Source organism: Telmatherina bonti, assembly GCF_933228915.1.
Source record: "Telmatherina bonti genome assembly, chromosome: 7".
Taxonomy (NCBI): Eukaryota; Metazoa; Chordata; class Actinopteri; order Atheriniformes; family Telmatherinidae; genus Telmatherina; species Telmatherina bonti.
This window is the reverse complement of record NC_136625.1, coordinates 18,379,286-18,402,681: the sequence shown is the minus strand read 5'-3', so window position 1 is coordinate 18,402,681 and position 23,396 is coordinate 18,379,286. Positions and strand designations below refer to the sequence as shown.

At 38.3% G+C, this 23,396-nt stretch overlaps 1 protein-coding gene across 1 annotated transcript in view; it reads left to right on the top strand.

Annotated features, from left to right (window-relative positions):
- Positions 1 to 23,396, top strand: part of b4galt2 (UDP-Gal:betaGlcNAc beta 1,4- galactosyltransferase, polypeptide 2) — a gene marked incomplete at its 3' end in the record, with an annotated part of 171,025 nt that overhangs the window by 138,335 nt on the left and 9,294 nt on the right. Inside the window, exon 6 of the mRNA XM_079243375.1 lies at positions 15,623 to 15,727. Within this exon, the coding sequence (XP_079099501.1) occupies positions 15,623 to 15,727 (105 nt within the window). The remainder of the gene's footprint in view (positions 1 to 15,622; positions 15,728 to 23,396) is intronic.

The window sequence follows — 23,396 nt, the reverse complement described above, 5'->3', positions numbered from 1 at the left end:
ACCTGTACTGCCCCAACCAGTAAGGATATAGAATGGGTTCCAGCATGCTTTGTAAAAACTTAAAAGTTGTCTTACATCACCAAAAATCTCTGCTATTAAAGGCTAAATTTACCTTGTTTCAAAACATAAACATCTTACTGAATGTTTACAAGGTTAAAATTGCAGCAGGGCTCTCTCTCTCTCTCTCTCTCTCTCTCTCTCTCTCTCTCTCTCTCTCTCTCTCTCTCTCTATATATATATATATATATATATATATATATATATATATATATATATATATATATATATATATATATATATACATGTGTCTGTGTGTGTATGTATGTATATATGTAAGTATGTATATGTAAATGTGTGTGTGTGTGAGTTACATATTTTTCTAGTTGATTTCTTTTGTATTTTTAGCATCAAAGCACAATGTCAGCAGGGGAGAACGACGATGCCTTCCTTGGTAAATGAAGAACAAGCAGTCACATTTTCTAATGAGATACGTTGGTTAACACTCTTATAGAACAGAAGTCAGCTTGACACAATGCAGGGCTGCTTCTTGATAGAGAAGTTGAATCAGTGTAATAGGAAGTGACAAATGGAAGCAGCAGAGGAGGGAAAAAGCAGTGTGAATACACAGCACAGATGAGTGTGAGTCAGGTCAGCTGGTTGACGTCCCTCGCGCAGCTGCAGATATTGTAATCTGTCAGAACGAGCGTCCTTGTGACCCTCAGTGAGCTGTATTAATGTGAAAATGCCATCTTGCTGCATCTTGCCATCAGACGTGTCATTTAAAGGCTGTTGAAGCATGAAGGTGGTGTTCTTCTCTGTCTCAGTGTTGTTTAGTTGGTGCTCTAAGGTGACGGACCATTCCCACATCTACCGATTGAGTGTATAACCCGGGGGTTGTTATTATTGCTGACCTGAATTGTTTATTTTTCCCTACTGTTAGTGTTGTGATTTTGTGTTTTGTCAGCATTGTTTTTCTATATGTTGTTGGAGGGACATGTCCTAATCATCCACTCCGTGCTCTGGGCACATACAACGGGTCCCTTTCCAGGTCATCTGTTCACTTTCCGTTTTTTTTTTTCTTTTTTTTTGAGGATGCATCCATCACGGCACAGCCGAAAATGTTATTTTTGTTCTGCTGGGGGTTGACATCAGCCTATATTAATTATTTGTCATTTTCTTCTGCTTCTTTAATTTTTGACTTATTTTGCCTTTCGCACAACGCGTATCCCTGATGTATTGTTTATATGTTTGTTTTTCTCTCGCTCTCCCTCCAACTGGTTGAGACAGATGGAACCCTCACTGGGTCTGGTTCAGATGAAGGTCTTCCTGTCATAAGGAAGAGGCCATGTTGTCCCCTGTCTCATGCACAGGAGGACTGTGTCTTTATCTAGCTACAACCCTTCATGAGTTCACATGAAATTATCTTGAGGCTTGCCACTCAAAAAGTAAAACCAAACTTAAATTAAATGAAATGTTTCTGGACAATTCCTGGATAGTTTCCTCACAGCATGAAGGAGCCACGCGAGCAACATGTGACAATAACTGTCAATAACAGAACTGCAAAAGTAAAATTTTTTTTTTTTCTGTTTAATAACAGAGCAACCCATGTTGTTCCCAAAAACTATTTAATAGGATATTGATTTGCTGAATCTTTAGGCCTATGGAGAACTTTTGGGGGTGTACATGTCCATGTTTGTATGTGTCATTGTATAATGAGGTAAGTGTTTTTGAATCCGCGTGGGTGAAGACTTGTTCTATTTTAATATTCAGAAATGATTTATATTGTGTAAAGGACTTTTTTGGCATTAAAACACTTTATTAATAAAAAAAGAAAAAAAAAGATGATTTTATTTGATTGGAGAGCCTTCCAAACCTGTGTAAATGTGGTTGGATTCCTGAGCCTCTCCATGTTTCCGATCGTCAACATGCTTACAGGTTTTGTCATGTTTGAACTCATCAGCAGTGCCAAAGTGACTGAAGAAATTGGAGTTTTCCTGTGTTGATTTTAAATAAAATTAGAAGCATCACCTAAGTACTTAACTTAACCTAAGTAAAAATAAATAAATAAATAAGAATAGGCAGAACCTAAATTTAAGCAAAAGTGTCATTTTGCATGAGAGCTTTGTATTTTTACGTAATCTGTGTCATTTTTCATTATAAGAGAAATTTATAAGGCAGAATTGTTGAAAATGTACCTGGTAGATTGTAGCCTTTAGATATGCAAAGGAAGGGAGGGAATTATAAATAGTAACACTGTTTTGAAAAAAATTTAGACTGTGTTGAATGAATAAATTATAAAGCGTCTCTTTCCCAGCTATTGTGGCACAAACAGTCTACCTTTACAAGGATTTAATTGGATTCCCTTTCTTAATCATCCAAAATAGACTGCATGTTAGAGAAGATGCCATATGTAATGTCATTGCTGATTATTATATGATATGTCTTGCAAATTAGAAACAAATACTTCAACATAAAGTGCTAATTTTAGGTGTATTAACCAGGGTTGCATCCTTCCAGCTCACCTTTACATGCTGGTTGCAGAACTTCCCCCAGTGGAAAGCACATATTCTTATCCTATTTCATGTCAAAATATCTTTGTAATGTTGATAATTGTGATAGCCGTATTGTTCAGTATGTTGTAGAGCCCGACTTTAAAGGTCCAATTGTTTTCTGAGAATATTACTCTGTATCTGTTGAAACGATACAGTCGATGCTCTGCATAACCCCTAACCTTATGTTGCTGCTGTAGGTAACCTAACCACTGATCTGAGGTTTGTGCTTTGACCTTTCTCAGTGAAGTCTGCATTTTTCAGAGTTTTAAATCAATGTGGTTTTGACCCTGTTTCTCCCTTCTGACTTAAATTGAATTGCGCCAAGAAAAGCATGATGATAAGGAGGGACGTATCAAGAGAAACTACAGAGGAGGAAACATGCTTCAGGAGGAAAATTAGACTCAAATGCAGGGAGCGGAGAGTAGGAGGAGGGAGGGAGGAAATGAAGCATTGAGCAGAAGGTATGGTCCAACAGAACAGCCACAGTCAGCAGCTGCTGGTACAGGAAATCCACATGGAAAGAGGCAGTGAAGCAGAAATCTACCAAAATGCAGCTTACCGACCATTTGTAATATATACGATAAGCCTGCCTTTGTGTGCTGGCTCAAATCCTTATTACAAAAAAGTGAGTATGCTGTTAAAACCTCCTTATTAGAGGTTGACAGAGACAGATATGAGTTAGTTGTTTACTACTTAGGAGTAAAGATTGAAAAAAAATTCCTTTCTTTTCCCTGGCTCTGTTCCTGTCTCTATTGGATGTCCTCTCATAACACATTCAGTTTGGCCTTTGTTTTGATTGCAGCTTCGTCTTTATTATCATTTCCGTCCAATGAACCCATATTTTTCCTCATCGCGACTGCCGTAATTCCTCAACTAGTCATGAGGTTTCCGATAATGCCTACCATAATGTGGCAAAGTCTTTTTGCAAGGCCAGGAGGATGTCAGTGGAACATCCTGCTGTAACAGTACCATCAAGACATCCAAGGCTCTGGTAATCTTTTTTTTTACTATTGTTTTTATTTTTTTTTTATTTTTTTGGTTAATATCTGGATTCAACTAACTTCTAATCTGCCAATAGGCTCTACATCCTTAAAAAGCTAATGCACACATACATACATACATACATACATACATACATACACATATTTCTAAGATTTCTTTTATTTGACTGACTATACTGATCATTGCGGTCTCTGGAGTGCTTAATGGGGGCTCTGGCCTGCAGTGGGAGGCTGGCCCTGCCTTTCCTGGTGTTTGGCCCGGCCTGCCCTGGGGTAATGGGGTCTTGGGTTCTGTCCATGACTCATGTTCAGGGGGCAGGTGCCTGGTGGGGTTGGGTGGTCCCTGGGATTTGTTGCAGTAGCTACGACTTGTTTTCTACTGTTTGTTTTACTCTCCCTTTTTCTCTCCTTTTTTCTCCATTTTTCTATCAAAAAGGCTCCTCTTGGCAGAGTACATTTGTTCAGCACAATACAGTGCTGTCATTCTGTCATTCTGCTGTGATGATGCTGAACAGGCCAGGTTACAAAAAAAAGAGTAAACTGTTGTTCCTGAATGATCTTTTCTGCCTTTTTATTACTTTGTATTACAACCACCCACCATTACCACCCATTCCCCCTCCTCTTCCTCTCCTATCTCATTTCTGCAAGCAGAGGAAGCTGAGACAAGACACCGGACGTAGCTCACCAGTTGTCCTTCACTCCATTGCTCTAATGCAATTAACTCCTCTGTGGGAATTAGAGGAGAGAGCTGCAGAAATTCCTTATTAATCCAGTCAAAAATGTCTGTGAGTGTTTTTACAGTCCGCTGTCACGACAGCTGCAGGGCACAAATGAAACCTTTCATCATAGATCAATTAATGGGCAGATATGTTGTCTAAAGGGAGAGTGCTGGATAGTCCACTAAACTTCAGACCTTTTTAAGTGGTGCCGCTCTTAGTTAAGATGGCTGTAAAAAGGATCCCCTCCAACTTCATCTCAGCTTATTCCACTTAGAGACGGAGCAGTAGGTCAGTCATTTCTACTAAAGGCACAGCTTGTTAAAGAAGGTGAATAGAAGCTACTGGAAATGATTGACTTAGAGAAGCAGTGGCTAAATTTTACTTTGATGGTGTGAGGTAAACAGTGATATTATTTCTGTCGTTTCCTGGCTGCAACATTTCTTGTGTGTGCAATAACATCTTGTGAGTTAAAGTTGCAGATATACACAACACAAAAACCACCTGCCTGTTACAACTCGGATCTGGTGGGGCATGAATGCAGGATGTCTGGGGCTGTTCTGAGGGCACCGATTGCAGAGCTTTTGGGTTGTGTAGGTTGCAGAATGGGGCCCTATTGGATCAGGCCAGTTCTGGTGAAACCTCTAGATGCTTGACTGGAGTGGGATCTGGTAAGTTTGGAGGTCGGGTCAACACCTCAGGCTTTTTATCCTGTTCTCCCAGCTGTTACCATGCAATTTTTGCAAGCGGCAGTTCTCAAAATCCTCCTGTAAAAGGCTGCTGCCCCTAATGGCAATGCCTTTCATTGTAGAACAACTTTCTGATTCAAAATTCTCCCGCCAAGCGCTGCATTTGCGTCACGATAATGACCATGAATATGCTACTCTGACACTATTCAACCCAGTTGCATGAGGGCCGAAGCCCTGCAGGTTGACAGTGTATCTCTGCACCAACACACCTCACACAAATTAATGAGGCATTGTGCAGAACTTCATTGGCTGTTGGATGTGTTTCATTTGTGTCAAGTGTGTTGAAGCTGGGATATATTGGAAATTGCAGGGTCGTGGCCTAATTAGCCCTATGCTAGACATTTCACATATATGTGTATAGAAACAAATAAAGGAAGAATGAAAGCAAACAAATAAAACTAAAAGGAAAAAGAACAGGCTTAGAGCTTCTAATGAAAAACAGGAATAAATTGATCAACAGCATGTGTTAGCATCTTAATGACGGCAGATGTTTTCTGGTAGATCACTGATCTGGAGCATCCTCTATTTACGAAGACAATGCCAAGGGGCAAAAATATCAACACTGATCTTATAGCAGCAAAATTCAAACCATTTGTAGTCCATTCTGTAGTAAGAAAGATTCTGCACAAAATATTCACGACAGCTGTTAATCTTTAAAGGAGTAAAAGTCTCAGCAAGTTTATCTTGAGGTCAAACAGTGCAACGCACAGGGAAATAGAAACAATATAGAAAGGAAAAAAACAAGAACTACATTTCCATGTTCTTTTTATAGACAAGTGAAGTTTTTTAGCTATTTTCTACACTGTTAAGGTAAAACCTGGATCTTAAAGACAAAAACAAAACAAAGTTCTTGTCAATAATTCACCGACCAAACACATTGGCAGCATTATTACTGGTTAGATGGAGACCTAGTCCGTGTGAGCACTCCCTTACACATACAAACCATTTCATCTCCCGCACTGCCTGAGATGCTTAGTTAAATATGTATCTGCGGCAACTGCAACCACGTTTAGTCCTCTGTGCAAAAAAAGTGCATCAGATCCTGCTCGAAGTTTTCTTGAAAAGATTGTGAAGTTTGGAGATAAAAGGATGCAAAAATACCAATATAGGCCTCAGCATTCAACCTCGTACTGAATCTTTCGTTTGTGTCTTCTTTCAGTCACCATCACTCTGCTCCCCAAAGAAAAAGTTCCCCATGGTGGGCGATTTCACAGCAGCCACCCACCTGCTGTGATGCAGTGGAGGTGGCTGTCGAATATGTCTCTGGATTGTACACATCACCCAGGGGAGATTGAGGCTTTCCATCCCACGGCTCCACAGTATCCTTGCAGACATGTTCCTCCTTACATAATATTCACACTGAGCTGTCACACTGCGTTGCTGTCTCCAGTTTGTCAGAGCCATGAACAACAATGGCTGTACTGGCAGGAGCGTGTTTTTGTGTGTACTTTCGTTCAAGGACACGCCTCTGCAATGTACAATTCAGAGGAGATGATTAGCTCAGACAGATTTTTTTTTTTTTTTTTCTGTACAAATACAAGCATTACATGTCTTTGTTCTAAACTCTCACACTCTAAATGGACTTTGCTTGTAGACATTTGCAGTCTGCTCGCTTCTTACAGGAACCACACACACCCTGTTGGACGTAACAAGCCTGAATCCCTTTTTTGTCAAACAATCCGAATGCGTCAAACTGAGCATTTTCTGTACTTCTGCAATAATAAGCTTTGTGTGTGTGTGCAAACTGGGTCTGTTGCTTTTTGAACGTGCTTCTTTGGCCAGGATCTGATCATCACCCACAGTATTATTTTGACAGGTGAGGTGAGGGAAAACTGGCCAACCTTCTTTAAGGTGCTTTCTGAGATTTTATTGGAAAGTTTTGAAAGATAGGATGTAAACAGGCAAAGCTTAGATGTAGCAAAAAAAAAAAAAAAATTTGTATCTCACCTTGTGCTTGAGACATCGGAAAGCTTCTTTTGTTTTTAACGAGATTTATTTCCAAGGTTTCCAACGTTTTACCAAAGTGGAGATATTAGGGCTGTGACGATATGCTTTTGTCCCGATTCGATTCAATTCCGATTTTTTGGGTGCCAATTCGATTTAAATTGCAATTCTAAAAATTCTTCAATATTAATGATTTTTGTCATTAAAAACAAAAAGATTTTCATAAAACTTCTTTTTGCTCGTAATTTTTCTTGATTTCAAAAACCAACACAGTAGCCAGATCATCATTCTGCTGCTAAAATGCCCAAGAAGACAAGTAAAAAGATCAATAAAACCAATGAAAATGACAAACATTTTATTGTGGAATAATTAAATTTATTTGATTTAAAAAAAAAAAAAAAAAAGTGTTTTTTTTTTTTTGTTTTTTTTTTGTTAAAAAAAAATCGATTTTAAAATTGTGAAGAAAAAAAAAATCAAATTTTCGATTCGATTTTCCCACCCCTAGGAGATATGGAACAATGCTACAAGCTAACAACTACAAATTGCTTCTGACAACTTGTCAAGTTTTATTGGTCACAATGGCTTTCAACATTAAGGTAAATAAAGTTGGAATTCATTCATCCATCCATTCATTTTCTTAACCACTTAGTCCAATTAAGGCTTGCGGGGAAGCTGGAGACTATCCCAGCAATCACCAGGCGAGAGGCAGGGTACAACCTGGACAGGTTGCCAGTTCATCACGGGGAGTTCATCCTTGTAGCACAATATTCATCTGAGTTTTAACATGTTTTCCAACATGTTTCCCACTTTTTAACACTTGACATGGCTCATTAGATAATGTCTTTACATTATCATGTAATGTAGACACAGTACACCAAAGACAGTCTTATTTATAATTAATTGTACATATTCTGTCAAATAGCCTATTTGAGTAGTGGCATTTGTTGAAGTCCAAGACATAAATAAGAACAGTTGCAGAAAACCATACTATACATTTGTTTAGAAATAATATTTTGCCCTAGGCTACCTTTGGCATTTCCAGACTATTTAATCTGGAATCAGATTTTAGCACATTTTTCAAATGCTCATGTATGAATAGGAGATTATGCTAAAAGACTAAATCCTTATGTTGAACAATATGAAGGCCATGATCATAAACAGTAACAGTCAAGCTGTAATCTGTTTTGCTGTGAATGTCCAATGCTGTACTCCCAGTTGGCTGGAGGCTTAAACATACTGGTAGATTTGACAAGTTGCTGATGCGCTGAAAGTGCTGAGTGTAAATGCAGGAAATACCATTCTACAGTCCAAAAAAAAAAAAAAAAAAAAACCTACCTCTGAACAGAGTCAAAAGGAAGAGGTGGGATTCTCACAGGATCTCTGTGGACTTCCGTTTTTCACGCCCTTCTTTTCATTCATTCATTCAGTAATTATTTTGACTTCTTTCGCTTCACCATTGCTACTTTGCTTCATAATAACATGCACTTGGCTGTTGTTATAAAACCTTCGTGATGAAGCTTTAAAAGACACTAATGCACACATTTTAAAGCATTTTAAATGCTTCACTGACATTTTATGACCATGAATCAAGAGTTTTCTCAGTGTTTTGATCATAATGTTTCTCACTCTTAAGAACCTAATGCTCTGCACCTTTTCATGTTTCCCTGCATCAACACTCATGGCTGAAATCACTCTTAGACAGCTTTGTAAAGAATTTGAAGTCAACCTGTGAAATACTAATCTACTAATGTGACTCAGTTGTACTTGAGCATGGGTAACACCCATGGTTCCTAGTACCAGCATTGCAAAAAAGATTGCACAATAGAGAGCCTGCAAGACTAAAACATTGCATTATGGAAGCAACCTCCTGGCTCTTGACTCCTGGCCAAGTGTCAGAAAATGACAAATTTCACACTGATGCCTGAGGACCAGTCAGGACTACTTGGAAATTATGTTTTGTCAGTGTCTATCACTTACTGATATATTACGCCTTCTTTAAACAGTGACCTTACTCTTCAGGCATTCTTTCTTCATATCTGTTGGATCAAATGGTTTAGATATATAGTTGTAAGTCATAGTGGGACACCCATTAACTGTACGTAACTAATTATAAAGTACATCCAGCTTCATTCATGCATTTGTGTAAATAAAACTCTGTGTTCACTCTTCCTCCAACTCAATTTTGGTCTCCACAAGTCCTGAGGGAAACATCTGGCTCTTTAGCTGCTAAATGCTCCACTGTGTTCACTGGCTAATGATTAGCTAAATCTGTCTGTTTGTTGTTGAGCAGCTAGCGTACAAGGGTTTATCAGAGCTCTGTGTTGCCACATGATAGAACCTTAATGAGAACTATGATGCTGAAGGAAATCAGTAATGAGCTGAAGAATGCTTAAACTCTTGGAAATGTTGAAGTGAAGTAGGACGAAGATGTTGATGCTCTGGGTTCCATCCTACACAACAGGCAGTCGTCATTTTTACTGCTGAATGAAATCATAGGAGTTTTACTTTGTGATGGTAAGAAAAGTTATAAAAAATAATCTGGGACATGAATTCAATTAACTGAAATTTTGTATTGCCTCAGAGTCTGAGTGACCCTTCAGATGGATGGAGGACTCCTGTAGCTCAAGCAGATTAAATTCTGTATATGTGGATAAAATATTTAAAACTATCTCCACATTAATTAATTACAGGCAGAAAATGCTGCTTAAACTTTGAATAAGATATGTCATTTATCAATTTTCTTTAGATTTTATTTAAAATAAATATTTAAAGCCACATTTGGCAAGTTTAAATACTTCTTTCCTCATCATGCAGGTTGTGTACTCGTAATGGATTATTTTAAATAATCCATCACAACGTTACCTTTGTAAAACGCTCATAACCTCTTCCAAAGGTGCTCAAGTCTCATCACATATCAAAAATCGCATCACTGCAGGGTGGTCTTCTAGGCATAGATAATAAAAAAAATGAAAGAAAAAAAGCTGTTGTGCTCTAAAAACATCTTTAATGCATCAAATTTTAAAACATAAAAACCACGGAGCTCCATTGTAAATTAGATGAAGGATTCACTACAGTTGAGCTTCAGACACTGTGCAGGACAAAGGGTGAAAAGAAGATTATTTTAAAGATGCAGAACTGTGCATAATGCAAAAAATAAGCTCACTGAAAAACTATGAGAGAGGGGGGGGGGGCTTCCTTTCTCACTGTCAAATTCACATTACTTGCACAGTAATAGATCCCTAAAATTATGCAAAAACTTGCACGTACACATGTGCGCACACACACACACACACACACACACATGCAGACACACTCGCAAAGACAGTCTATAAATGTGTGGCAAATCAGCAATGTTACTGAGACTTGAGAGCAAGAGAAAGAAAGAGGCAAAGGTCTGTTTCAGTGAATTTATTTCGGTCCTGCTTTGATGGAGTTTTGGTTCCGTCTCTCTTGCCGGCCGATTTGCTTTTGATGGCACGAGCTATATTCAGAGCTATTTACATTTTACTGGTATGTAAAGAAGATTAGAGCAGAGGAGAGAAGTGGAAGGTGAAGGCAAAAGAGATTACTACAAAGAATGCAGAGAGAAAAAGAGATGATGGGGGGAGTAAAGGGGGGAGACAAGGTGAGAATGAAGCAGTGAGGAAATGGGAGAAAATAAATTAAAAGAATATGTAAAGAAGCCGGTAGAGTGGATAGGGAAAGAAAAGAATATTAAAATAAAAATTTTTAAAAGGCAAAGCAGAGGAAAGTAAGACTAGTAAACCAACAGTTTTCCTTATAGAGCGATATATGGCTCTATCCAAATTTTATAAATGCCATATCAAACTTTTTTTATGTAGCACTTTTCGTACAGTTGTATTCCAAAGTGTTTTACTACATAAAAACAATTTCCCACTTCCACACACACACACACACACGCACACACACACACACACACACACACGTAACCACACACCCAGTCCAAGCACACAACCCCATCCTTCCCCTGACCCTCTCTGTACCAAAATAAAACCGCCTTCAGGTTTCTGTCTCTGTATCTGGCTTAACACTGCTGTGAGGAAACTATACCTGGGGGATCCATCCACATCAGAGACACAGTCCCAGGAAACACCCAGGCTGGGAGGGCCAGGGCTCACACCACAGCCATAAGGCTGCAGTGGAGAAACCCTAACAACAACCCCGGTCAGGGAGACCCCGCACTCTTATTACTGCAGATGTCAGTTTATTTGGAAAATATGTGCTTTCCTGCTGAGAGCAACATGATAATAAGAGTTTGCTGTAAAAGTTTGGAGGTACGAACATGAGGTAGGAACCCCTGCTAGCTTAGCAAGTCATGGCATTTTGATACCATGACTTGCATATATTTATGGAGACAAAGGAAAATGTTAGCTTAGCTTATAGTCTACAAGAAAGGAAAGTTAAGTTAAATAAATACACCTATTATATGTTTGTGTTGCTGTTGTACTTTACACCACACCAGGCTGTTATCACGTCAATTTAGAGTTTTATAGTTAAGATATATTGGAATAAGTTGTAATTTTGGTGTTTCAAAAGGCTTGCAATGATGAATATTTCAACACCAGCTACAAGTTAAAAACCAGCTGATGTTGTGCATAAATGTCTATAACCAATGTTCATCACCAACCATTTTAAATGGAGCTTTATGAAATGCATCACAAAAAAAAAAAAAAAACTCATTCAGGAATTTGCATAGGCTGATCAGTTGGAGTTTGAAAGGTCAAAACTGGTTTTCTGAAGGTATATAAAAGAAATCAAAAGATAAATATAAAAGAATCAAAAGAAATAATTTCCCAAACATTATTAAAGAAATGGCTAAATACAAAGATCATTAATAAAAGAGCGATTCTTCCTGCTACAGGCCAGTGTAATAAGTGCTTAGACGATACAGCTTCATGGTTCAACATGCTCTCTCTTCTGTCATCATCAGCAATTTACTTTTTTTTTTTTTTTTTTTTTTTTAACCTGTCCTGTCCAGCATCTCAGCATACAGAACACTAATCTGCGTGCCATATTTTTGCCAGACAGATTTGCTCTGTCAAGGGAGGCATCTCATGTATATAGCTGCCCTTGATAATCTGAATATTTTTATTATTATGATAATTATTTTATTTTATTTTTTTTTTCCTTTTTTCATTTTGCAATCATCGTCAGTCTTGATATGGCCGAGCTGGACCTGGCAGGGGAAGAGGAAAAAAGAAGAAATGAAAGGAGAAAAAGAGAGAGAAAAGAAAGGCATGTCTAAGCTGCTAAAGTTACAGTATTTGCAAAACAATATAAAGTATTGAAAAGATACAACAAGACATAAGTAGGATAGTGACAATCATCAGCAATTTACTGTTCACCTATGGCGGCCACAGTTAGGTGTGTCAGTGCTGGCAGGTTAGCTGAAGGGGTCGGGGTGGGGGTTTTAAGAGACAAGCTTGAGTGTGCTTGAACCATCATCTTACTGTAACACTAAAATAAGGTCTTATCTGGATGCTTCATCTGTGCCCTCAAATTTTCTGAGAAAGGCTTTAAATTTTGAACCAATCCTGAATGATGTTCCATGACTTTTTCTTAAACACACTTCTCTTTCATTTAAATTTATTTAATTTTTCAAGTTTTACATATATATACATATATATATATATATATATATATATATATATATATATATATATATATATATATAAGAAGAAAAAACTCTTGTAGTAAGTCTGCCTCCTGTTCAATATGTGTGTTCTTCCTATAATAGCTAAACCCACAAATGACAGTGTTAAGGAGCAGGTCTAGAGTAAGCTGCGGATGTCCCTTTTGGCCAGTTTTACTTATTTCTTTATTTCAGAAGCGTATAATTTTAGCTAAACACATCTGAATTCATAGCTACAGCATGTCTATTTTCTCTTCAAAGACCTAGAGTTTAATTTATATTTTGACCTCTAGTCTACACACAAACTGGTAGTTTTTATCCTCTTGTATATGAATCCCTGACATGAAACGTTAAGTTTAATCACTGAGACGAGGGAATTAAAGCAAGGGAAAATAAATGAGCAGATAAGATGAGAGAATGGCATGAATAAGCAAAATGAGCTAAAAAAAAAAAAAAAATGGAAGTGTGGGGGGGACATGAAAAGGAAGGTGTTAAGAAACAGCTCTCCTGCAGGAGTGCAGAGTAGGTAAGCGCTTGTTTAAGAGCAATATCAGGCCTGCATGCATTTTAAGACACAGAGGCTGCCCAAATCAAAGTGCTGCAGTCAGTAAGAATTGTTCGAACACCTACACATTTAGTCTTACACCACTGAAGATATGAATATCAATGCTTATGTCAAGCTCCGGGTTTAAGGTGGGCTTTACGCAGAGCAGATCTCTTGTCTGTAGTTGCATTAGGTAGATATTTGTACAGATTTACCCTTGTGTTGAAACTTGATTTAAATGCAGTATAGTGCTGCCTCTTAGTCCATGCTTTATTTAAAATGATACACAGCAGATCCAGGTCTTTTTCCCCCAGTGCTTATACAGATTTTTTTGTTGGTTTGTTTTTTGTTGAACTTTTTTTTTTTTTTTTTTTTTTTTTTTTTAACAAAGGGCAAATCAGCCACATGCGTATTAATTTTACAGTGTGTTGTTTAGATGATGATAAACACTTGTTACAGCCAGCAGAAGCTTAAGAGCTCTGTGTGAAGGCCAGAGAATGTCAAAACAAGCAGTTCAGCTCCTCTGTAAAATGCCGGCTTCTGATAAACGCTAAACTAAAAATTTAAATTCAAATTCTCTCCGTGTCCTCTCCCTCCTTCTTTTCTGCTATTTCTTGGACGCCGTAGGATAACCTCATTTAAGAATTCAAAGAGATTAAATTACCAATTTTCTCACGTTTGTTTCTGTCGTTCAGCTTGGAGTATTTGGTTTTAAAGGCTAATTAGTGAAAACTTGATTGTTAATCCGGACAAGTCCTTTCTGCTGTAAATCACACACATACGATTACAGATGATGTTTCAGTTTGTTAGTTGGAAAAAGATGCCCTGTGTGTGATGTTAAACGTTTGTATGAAAGATGGCTCACTCTGCGAATGTTAGCAGGAAATACTAGTGTTAACGCAATAAATATCATGATCAACATCAGGGAACCACACTCTGTAGAGGGAAGATTTTATTGTTTATGTCATTGATAATACACTACTAGTAGAGCCTGAATTGGCCACACAAGGAAACCACAGGCGACAACCAGATTAGTTTTTCTATAAAGTCCTCTTTGGAGAATTCTGCTTTGACTGAAGTGAAATGCCCGGTTCTTTTGGACTGTTTCTGAATCCGGTCTGAAACCGATTACAGAAGTAGCTGTTAATTATTAATAACTTGCAATGAGTGCTTACTGTATATTGCAATAATGTGAAGCACAGGCGAGTTGACTTGTTGCAACATAATGATCAAGATGGAGGCTGAACGTGCTGAAGAAACATGATAAATACACACAGAAGTCGAAGACGAAAACAGAGACATAAAACGTGACATCTTCAATCCTTTTTTCCTCCTGCCTTGTTCTCGGTCACATTCCTTCATACAGTAAGAGCTGATCTTAGTCATCTCTGTCAGATCCAACTTTGACATTTGCTGATCAATACAATTCCAAAGCATGACTTTTTTACCTGTGTGTTTCTTCCAGCTATGTCCTTTTTCTCACCAGAATTCTCTACATCGCTGCAATTAAGTTAACAGGAGACTTTGAAGTTTAATAGCAAACCTGTGTGTGATTGGTAAAAAGTTTCCCTCTGCTGCTTCAGGCAAACACGACTTGCAGAAACGCTTTAGTAAATTTTGTCCAAAGCCAAGAAAATGAGTCAGCCACCTTATTTAGATTATGGTTCGTATATTTGCAGGAGTTTGCTTCTAATATGTAAAGATTGTCTGCTTTTCTTCTTGTTGTTATTAATGAATGTACTGTGTGGATCAATATCAGTAATATTAAAAAAAATGACCTTTTCTTTTTTAAGTTCTTCTTTTTGTGCACTCGAATATATGATAATAACTTACAGGAGTGTTTTTATTTTTATATGAATGACTATCATAAGAATTCTCATCCAGCACCATTAGGATTTCACTTCCTCTCCCTGTTATGTCGGATTGGCTTTATCGATTGGTTTTAGGAGAACATTGTGCTTTGGCTGGAAATAAACCCGAGCAGAGCATCTATCAGCTGCTAGAAAGCTCAATTTCTCATGTTCAAGTCCTGCTCCTTTAAATGAGGTAGAAGCAACAAAAAAGTTTAAGAAGTCTTTGATGGAAATAAATAGCAGAGTGAGGCGTGTTAGGTGCTTTTAATTTGACTTTGTCTGCACATTGCTGTACAATACAACACATTACACTTCAGAAATACTCTGATTTTCCTCAGATATCATGAGATTTTTTTTTTTTTTATTTTCTTAACAAAATCAGCTCAGGTTGGAAAATTCTCAACATGGATTGATTATTATGATCATATATATTGGTTTTATCTCACACATTCAATAACTCACAGATGAGTTACACTCCTAAGCGCTGCATCTGGTTCACTGCTGTTCTCTTCTCTTACAATCTGCCTGTTTCCTCTCTCTCCCCCTTGTTTGTATCTGTGTTTGTTTCTCTTTCCTTCTCTAATATAAATTGGATCTGATTGTGTTGCAGGATCACTCTGAATGGGATGAAGGTGTCCAGACCAGACGTTCGCATCGGTCGCTACAGAATGATAAAGCACGAGAGAGACAAACACAACGAGCCCAACCCACAGAGGTACTGTATCATTGTCTAAAGCTATCCCCACAGCTTTACATTTGTATCGATTGCACTGCTTTTGTTTCACAGATGCATGGCTGAGATGTTTCTCTGTGAATTTTACGTCTTCATCTCAAAGAATAATTTAAATTAGTCGCATTTAACACTGAAAACCACGCTGGAAGACATTTATTATCGTCCACGTTATTCACTCCCACTCTGGCCAGTATCGCAGCACCTTCATAGTGTCTATACTTTAACCTCTAATCCTGGTTAAAAGATACCTCTTGCTCTGTATTTTAGCACTTTGTGGTTTTCCACTCACGTTGCAAACATCCACACACGGAAGCTGCTGACAGTCCAGCACCCCTGCTGTTTGCTCACTGAGCAGCTCCTTGTGAGAAACTGCAAGCAAAAGGAAAAAATACTCTCTTCCATCCACGTTAGCAGTGTTAGTGTATTGTTAAAGACTGCTTGACTGGCAGGCTAGATCTCTGTGCTCTGTAGTTGGCAAAAGCTGCACGTTGACAGCCAGAATCATGGGTTGTTTTTTTTTTTTTCTTTCTGCTGAGGGAAAGTTGACTCTGCAAACTGTTCAGTGCTTCTATAAAGTGTAACTAAACCCCCTGATTTCTGTGCAATTTCACCTTTTGCAAAATTTTGACAAATGCAAAAGACAGAGGCGGGGGGGCGAAGCTATGAGGGTGCAATAGGGTTGGGCAGGAAGCAGTGAGTACACTGTAAAAAAGCCTTAAAAAACAAGAAAGAAATATAGAAAAATTAGGTAAATGTTGCTTAAAATAAGATAAATTATCTGCCAGCAGAACAAGAAAATTTGGCTTGTCAAGACTCCCCAAAACAAGTAAAAATACTCTTAAAACAAGAGGGTGTAGCGGAATAGGCCTCCACTAATTTATTAATTTATTAATTACCTCGGAGCACCACTCATCACTTTTAATTAGCCTAAGATTCAGGCGGATGAGACACCTGAAATACTCTCATTTCAATAAACAGTCTCAATTTAAAGGAGTAAATCCTAAGGACGAATGAACCAGAAATTGTGCATTCAGAAATGATTACAAGAACGGATGAATTGATTATACATATTTATTACAATGATGGTAAACAGTGAAAATGAGCAATGATGGAGAGGTTATTGGTGAGATGGTATGATGAATTTGTCTGCATGGAATTTCATTTATGACATTAATAAGGAACGCTGAAATTAATTAAATGAGGTGGAGCAGGAAGAAACTGGTTGGAATTAAGCAAATAAATTGGGAGGATTACCGTATTTTCCGGGCTATTAGCCGCTTCCCTATAAAAGCCGCACCTGCTCTATTTTTAAAAAAACGATAATAAAAAATACATAGGCCGCACCTTAGTACAGGCCGCAGAATTCATAACAGTGCCTTCTAACACGGCAGCAACTTTGCTGGTTAAAACGGAACAGAACCAATAGAACATAATCAGTATTTACTTAACTTAATTTCTCCTGCGTCACTTTAATCATCTTCGCTGAAACCCATAAAGTCGTCTTCTTCAGTGTCGGAGTTGAACAATCTCATCAGCGCTTCGTCACATCTGTCCCCGTCTGCCTCGCTCTCAGTGTCACTTTCTTCCTCCGGTGAAGTTCGCTCTGAAGGTGCAGCGCTCTCACGTAGCAGTCCTGCCTTCTTGAACCCGTTGGTGATGGTGGATTCTTTCACAGCACTCCACACTGTTAGGATCCACTGACAGACATCCGAAAAGGACGCTTTTCGCATGCGGCCGGTTTTTGTGAATGACTTATCCCCGCTCGTCATCCAAGTCTCCCACTCGACTCGGAGTGCTGCTTTAAATGCCCGGTTCACACTGAGGTCAAGTGGCTGCAAATACTTTGTTGTACCTCCAGGAATCACAGTTGGAATTGAGTTTGTTTTCTTGATCGCCTCTTTTACAGAATCTGTGACGTGGGCTCTCATGCTGTCCAAAACAAGCAGTGCTTTTTTCTGGTGAAAAAATCCTCCGAGGCGCTTGCTGTAGCACTCTCTTAACCATTCCCTCATTATTCCTTCCATCATCCACCCTTTGGCATTAACTTTGACCACTACGCCTCTCGGTAGTTGTTCTTTAGGCATAGTTAGGCGCTTAAAAATCACCATAGGTGGAAGTTTTTGTCCGGATGCCGTGCATGCCAGCACGCAGGTGAAGTGCGTCCTCTCGTGACCTGTTGTTTTCAACAACACGGAGGATGCACCAGCCTTGTTAACCGTCTTGGTCAGAGGCAGATCAAATGTCAGAGGTACTTCATCCATGTTTATTATCTCGTCTGGTCCAATGGAGTGCTCTTGTATCTTACTTTCAACGAATGTGCAGAAGTTTTTAATCTTTTCCTGATAGTCAGGGGGGAGTTGCTGGCAGAGAGTGGTCCGTGCCCTGATGGACAGGTTTTTACGTCTCATGAATCTGAAACACCATGACGGCCCCGCTTTGAAATCTTCAATATTCATTTCGCGCGCTATTGTTTTAGCTTTAAGTCGGATCTGAACAGTAGATACACCTCTGCCACCGGCTCTCAGTATGTTCACCCAGTCCTCCAGGACATTTTCAAGTTCAGGCCACCTGCTTTTTTGTCCTCTGAAAGATTTCCTTGACTTTTTGCATTTCATGAGCTCTTCCCTCTGTCTCCTCCAGCGTCTCACCATACATTCATTGATGCCAAGCTTGCGTGCAGCTGCGCGGTTTCCTTCCTCGATAGCAATATCAATGGCCTTCAACTTAAAACTTGCATCATACGAACTTCTTCGTGTGGGTTCCATAATGAAGGGGCAAGAATTCGAAAATAATTAATAGTTGGTAATTCTTCGTCCGTGTTCTATCTACTAGCTAAAGAAAAAAGTAACGTATGCTTCTTTGCTTTATTTTTCTTTAGTTTTGATTCTAATTCCGGTTAGCGCGCCCCTAGCGGTGGAAGAAAAAAAACACAGAATAGCCGCACCTTTTCATAAGCCGCATGGTTCAAAACATATGAAAAAAGTAGCGGCTAATAGCCCGGAAAATACGGTATCTTACTTAAATCTTTGATAAGAACGTGTTCAATAATTCTAAATTTGGATAAGAATTCAAATTTAATTATTTAATTAGAATTTGAGTTACTGGTTTGGGACATCACAAATGTCAGAGTGCTATCAGATCCTACTTTTGAAGCGGTCGCGGAGCTGCGAACCCGGGTGGTTCTCTCCTGGACTGCGAGTCTCCGGGGAATGGACCGTCTGTCGTCAGAAGAGGTTGGTCTACGTAGCTACTCTGGGCTTCTGGGTCCGTTCAGCGGAGTTCCAGAGCGGCGTGATGATGATCCAGATTGTCCCAAAAATAGATAGTTCCAGATTTTACGTGTTAAGACGCAGTGGAAAAAGTTGGAGCTACGGTTCTAGTTAATTACTGATCTCGGGAAAAATACTGGTTACAAATAAACACTTGTTGTACCTTCTCCCGTTCGGAAGAACGGGGAGGTAAAAGCTTATAATGAAATAAGAAAAAAAAGGCGAAAGACTAAAGAAACTAAACAGAAGACAAAAGCTTAGACGAAACAAAAGACAAAAACTTTGGAAGTCAGGCTGCCAGTCTAATTTAAACAGACTCGCCTTTCGAACTTCCAGCCAATCATGAGTTGTTTCTGTCAGAGGCTGACCAACCTTATCCAATCAGGTCAGGTCTAGTTCATTCCCTCTGCATCTCATTAGTGTGAACAGAATACCCACAATTCATTGCTGTGTTTGACTCCAATACACATCAAGTTACATTCTTTCAGAGTTATGCAGATTCCTCGTTTGCTGGGGAAGGAAAGCATTAACTTATAGTATTACTTTCACACATGAAAAGATTGGCTACATGTATTTTTATTAAAGGTGGATTAATTAATTGTCATGAATCGTCCTCATCGGGTAATCCTAAAAAAGAAAACTCACATTTTATTCATTCACATTAGTAGCTTAAGAGAGGTCTGAAGCTTGGAAAACATAATCAACAATTATTTAATGCAGTTTTTATGATTAATATGCGTGTGTGATCAGTTCAAAGAATTGAATCACGTATCAAGATAAAATAATGGAAAAGAAGAAATTCAATCAAACAATTAACCACAGTCATTTAGACTAAGTTAAATTGGTTCCTTCAATTGGGGAAAGAAGTTTGGATTCCTTTCCAGTCTCCTTCTCAGTCAGGGGAGGGGGTTGTTCTGGCACCATGAAGTCGGGTACTTTGATGAAAGGTGTCATTTTTGACAAGAACCAGGGTTTGGTCAGATGCGACTGTCGGCATCCCCCGACCTGCAACTATAAATTGTTAGATGTTTCACTTAGAAATTCTCTTTGTTGATACAGCGCCTTTTGTAGAGAGAAGAGTTGTAAATCACTGTGTGTCATCCTCCCTTTGGGTCAAATGGTCACCCTCCTGTGTGGACCAGTCTTACTGCAGAGAAAGAAATGACAATGTCTCTTAATCCAGTTCAAAGGCAGGGTTTATTCACTGACATGGGCAGCACAGCGGGCATTACACACTAACAGAGATTCATCAGGCACCTACACTTTCAGGCAGCCTCCCAAAAAACTACAGATCTGTAATTGGCTCCATTAGTTATGATTCCACTGTTATCGGTATCATAAACAGTCTGGAAATTAGCTATAGGAGCAACATTACAACATTTTGCTCATGTCAAATTAACATTTTCTGTCTGCGTACAAACTGTGGACAACTAGATACGATCTAAGGGCAATAATCTGGGCACTGTAGCGTTCATGAAAAACAGGCCATATTCCAGTCTTACAGTAATATGATGGGATAAGAGGGCTTGGAACAGTGAAAGGAGTGATGTAAAGATGGCTGCCTGACAAAAAAAACAAAACATCTGAACCTCCAGAATATTGTAGAAACATGTGCTGCGAAAACTCCTATTAACACGTGTGCTGGTATGATGCAGTCCTAAAACCATCCACATCCACAGGTGAACCATATGAGGATCAGCAGGAAGGGAAAGAATGCAATCCAGTGTTTATTCTGCATCCCTATAGAACACAAATCCAGCGCCACTGTAGCAAATTGTTGGGAAAAATTTAGATACTCAATAAAAGTCTGAAAGTAGTTTTTAAAAAAACTCTGTTTAGAAGTTCACATCCCTTTATATGTGTAGGTGAGCGTGGTTTCTCAGCCTAGGGAAGAGGCGGAGTTCGGTTGATTTTTAATTTTCTTTTCTATGTAAGGTTTGAGTGTAAAACAATAAACTGATGAAACCAGTAGATGGTTTTATTTTAAACCACAAAATTGCATTTTCTTAAAAAATGGTAAGCATGTAGCAGCGTAGTCAGTTTTCATATGTTTCATAAGTTTTAAAATGTTTGTTTACAGCTCAAAAAACATATTTTAGGATGCACTGCTCCATCTATTGTTTTATGGATGGATGGATGGATGGATGGATGGATGGATGGATGGATGGATCAGTGATTAAACACAAGAATGTTTCTGATCTTTCTTCATTATTTTTGACTGTTATTTTACAATTGATATGGTAGTTGAACTCATTTGAAAAGCAATATTTCTGCTCGCCAGTTTAACTCGAACATCACTGTTACTGGTGATTTTACTACTAACAAAATGCAAATGGATGTATCTGTATATCAATTTTTCTTTGCATTTTACCAGTTTCATGGGTGGTATCTGTAGTTTTAAGTCATGGCTGGCTGTGATGCTGAAAGGTAAAGAGGAGCCACTTTCATTTTCATTGCAAATAAAAAAAAGAAAGATAACAGGATTTTAAACAATTAATGCAAGAAAACTCTTTTGCATTTTGAACATGACAATATTTATTTTCTAATATTCTTCTCAGGTTTGCATCATAGATAGGGAACACCATCTAAAAACTGACCAAGCAAACCTGTAAATAAAAGTAATCCTCTTAAGACAAAATATCAGTCTTTGTATCACTATTGAATTTCAAGGAATAAACATTTTCATTTAACCAGGGCTTGCTTTTTAGTAATGCAGGGGTTAAAATGTTGCACTTCTAAGCACATTCATTTAAATACTTTCTCAGACAAACCTGTAAAAATGCTTCCCTCATAAGTGTGTTATTTTATGCTTTGATGAACGAGACCCAATGTGAAGAGATGAGCCCTTCTAGACAAATTAATCACCAGGAGTATAGCACCTCACATTAAGCTGCTTAAATGTGGATTATCACTGTTTATTCTCCACTAAGAGAGCCAGTATTCATGCCTGGGTAGGCCAGCCAATGATGCCTCTCATCACAAAAATCGATAGCTGCTTGTGCTCAGTTTGAATGAAGATGTAGTGAAATCTTTTCCTTCCACAAATATTGTTTTAGTTGGATGTCATGTGACCTTATGTGACAATATTTAGACAAGACTCTGTTCCCCTCATGGTTCAGAGTGAGTTCTGGTTTAGTCGTCGCTCCTAAATTGGTTTATAAGAAGATTAAAAACTGCTGGCAACAAGAGTCATGAGAGAGAAAAATATTGTCTGTCTGCTGCAACCAAACAAATTGTGGCCGGCTTGATTTGAAATTTTGCATGAAGCCACCGAACCTCGTATATTGTGCATTAGTACTGTTGTTGTTTTAATCGAGCTGCATAAATTACTGCATTAATCCTTTTGCTGGAGAGATTTTACAAAGATAAATAGAAACTATTTCTGATATTATAGGGCAAAAAAGAAACATTCATTTAAAAAAAAGCAGCTGAAAGCAAACACAGATCTTTTTAAGAAAAGGGGGAGAAACAAAGTTAAAAGTTTAAATTCATCCAATGAGATTGAGATTTGAGGTTTAATGACTTATGAAGGACCATATATACATTTTACAATGTATTTATGAAACCATTTTGTCTGCCCCTTTCTTACACAAACATTGTTGATGCATGTTTATGACACATTTCACAGTTATAAACCCTTAAAAATGTAAGTATCTACCGAGTATGGCATTTCTAAAGCTAATGACAACTAACATTGTCACCGCCTTCTTTCTGTTTTTATCAGAAGCATCACAAACTTTTCCGCCACGGTCCTTAGATTCTGTAGTCACCTCCTTTTCCTTGTATAGTTTCAACATCTTTAGCTTTGGCAAACCAATCATAACTATTTGACATACAATCCATTGATGTTCCTGCACCAGCGTTGGAAATGTCCCCAGCGGCACGACATCTAAAACTCCCCTGTACCGCTTAATACAAAGAAAAAAATATAGTGCTAACAGGCGAATTAGCATTATATTAACATCATGTAAGAAAACAACTGAATGTAACAGACATTTATTCATATAACTCAGCACAAAAAGTCAGAAAACTTTTGGTCAACTATTTAACCTTTTGATGATGTCAATTGAAGTTGTATTATACATTCTTGGAAAGTCTAAATAGTCACCTTTACACGAAGGTATGTGCTGTGAGGATTGTATCTGTGTAAAATGATCACTACAGCTATGTATGGATAAACCCCCAAAAAATGTGCAGAAACACCCTTGTATCATTCTTCTGTTGGTATTCATTCTTGTGTTCAGATGCAAGTGCTGCCACATGTTCCATTCCCAGACCTAAGTGTTAAAATAGCCAATATGTGTGTGTACCTGTGTTTTAATTATTGTTATAGTGGTAGAATATAAACACTGACGCTGATTTAAGAACAGTTTTTACCCAAC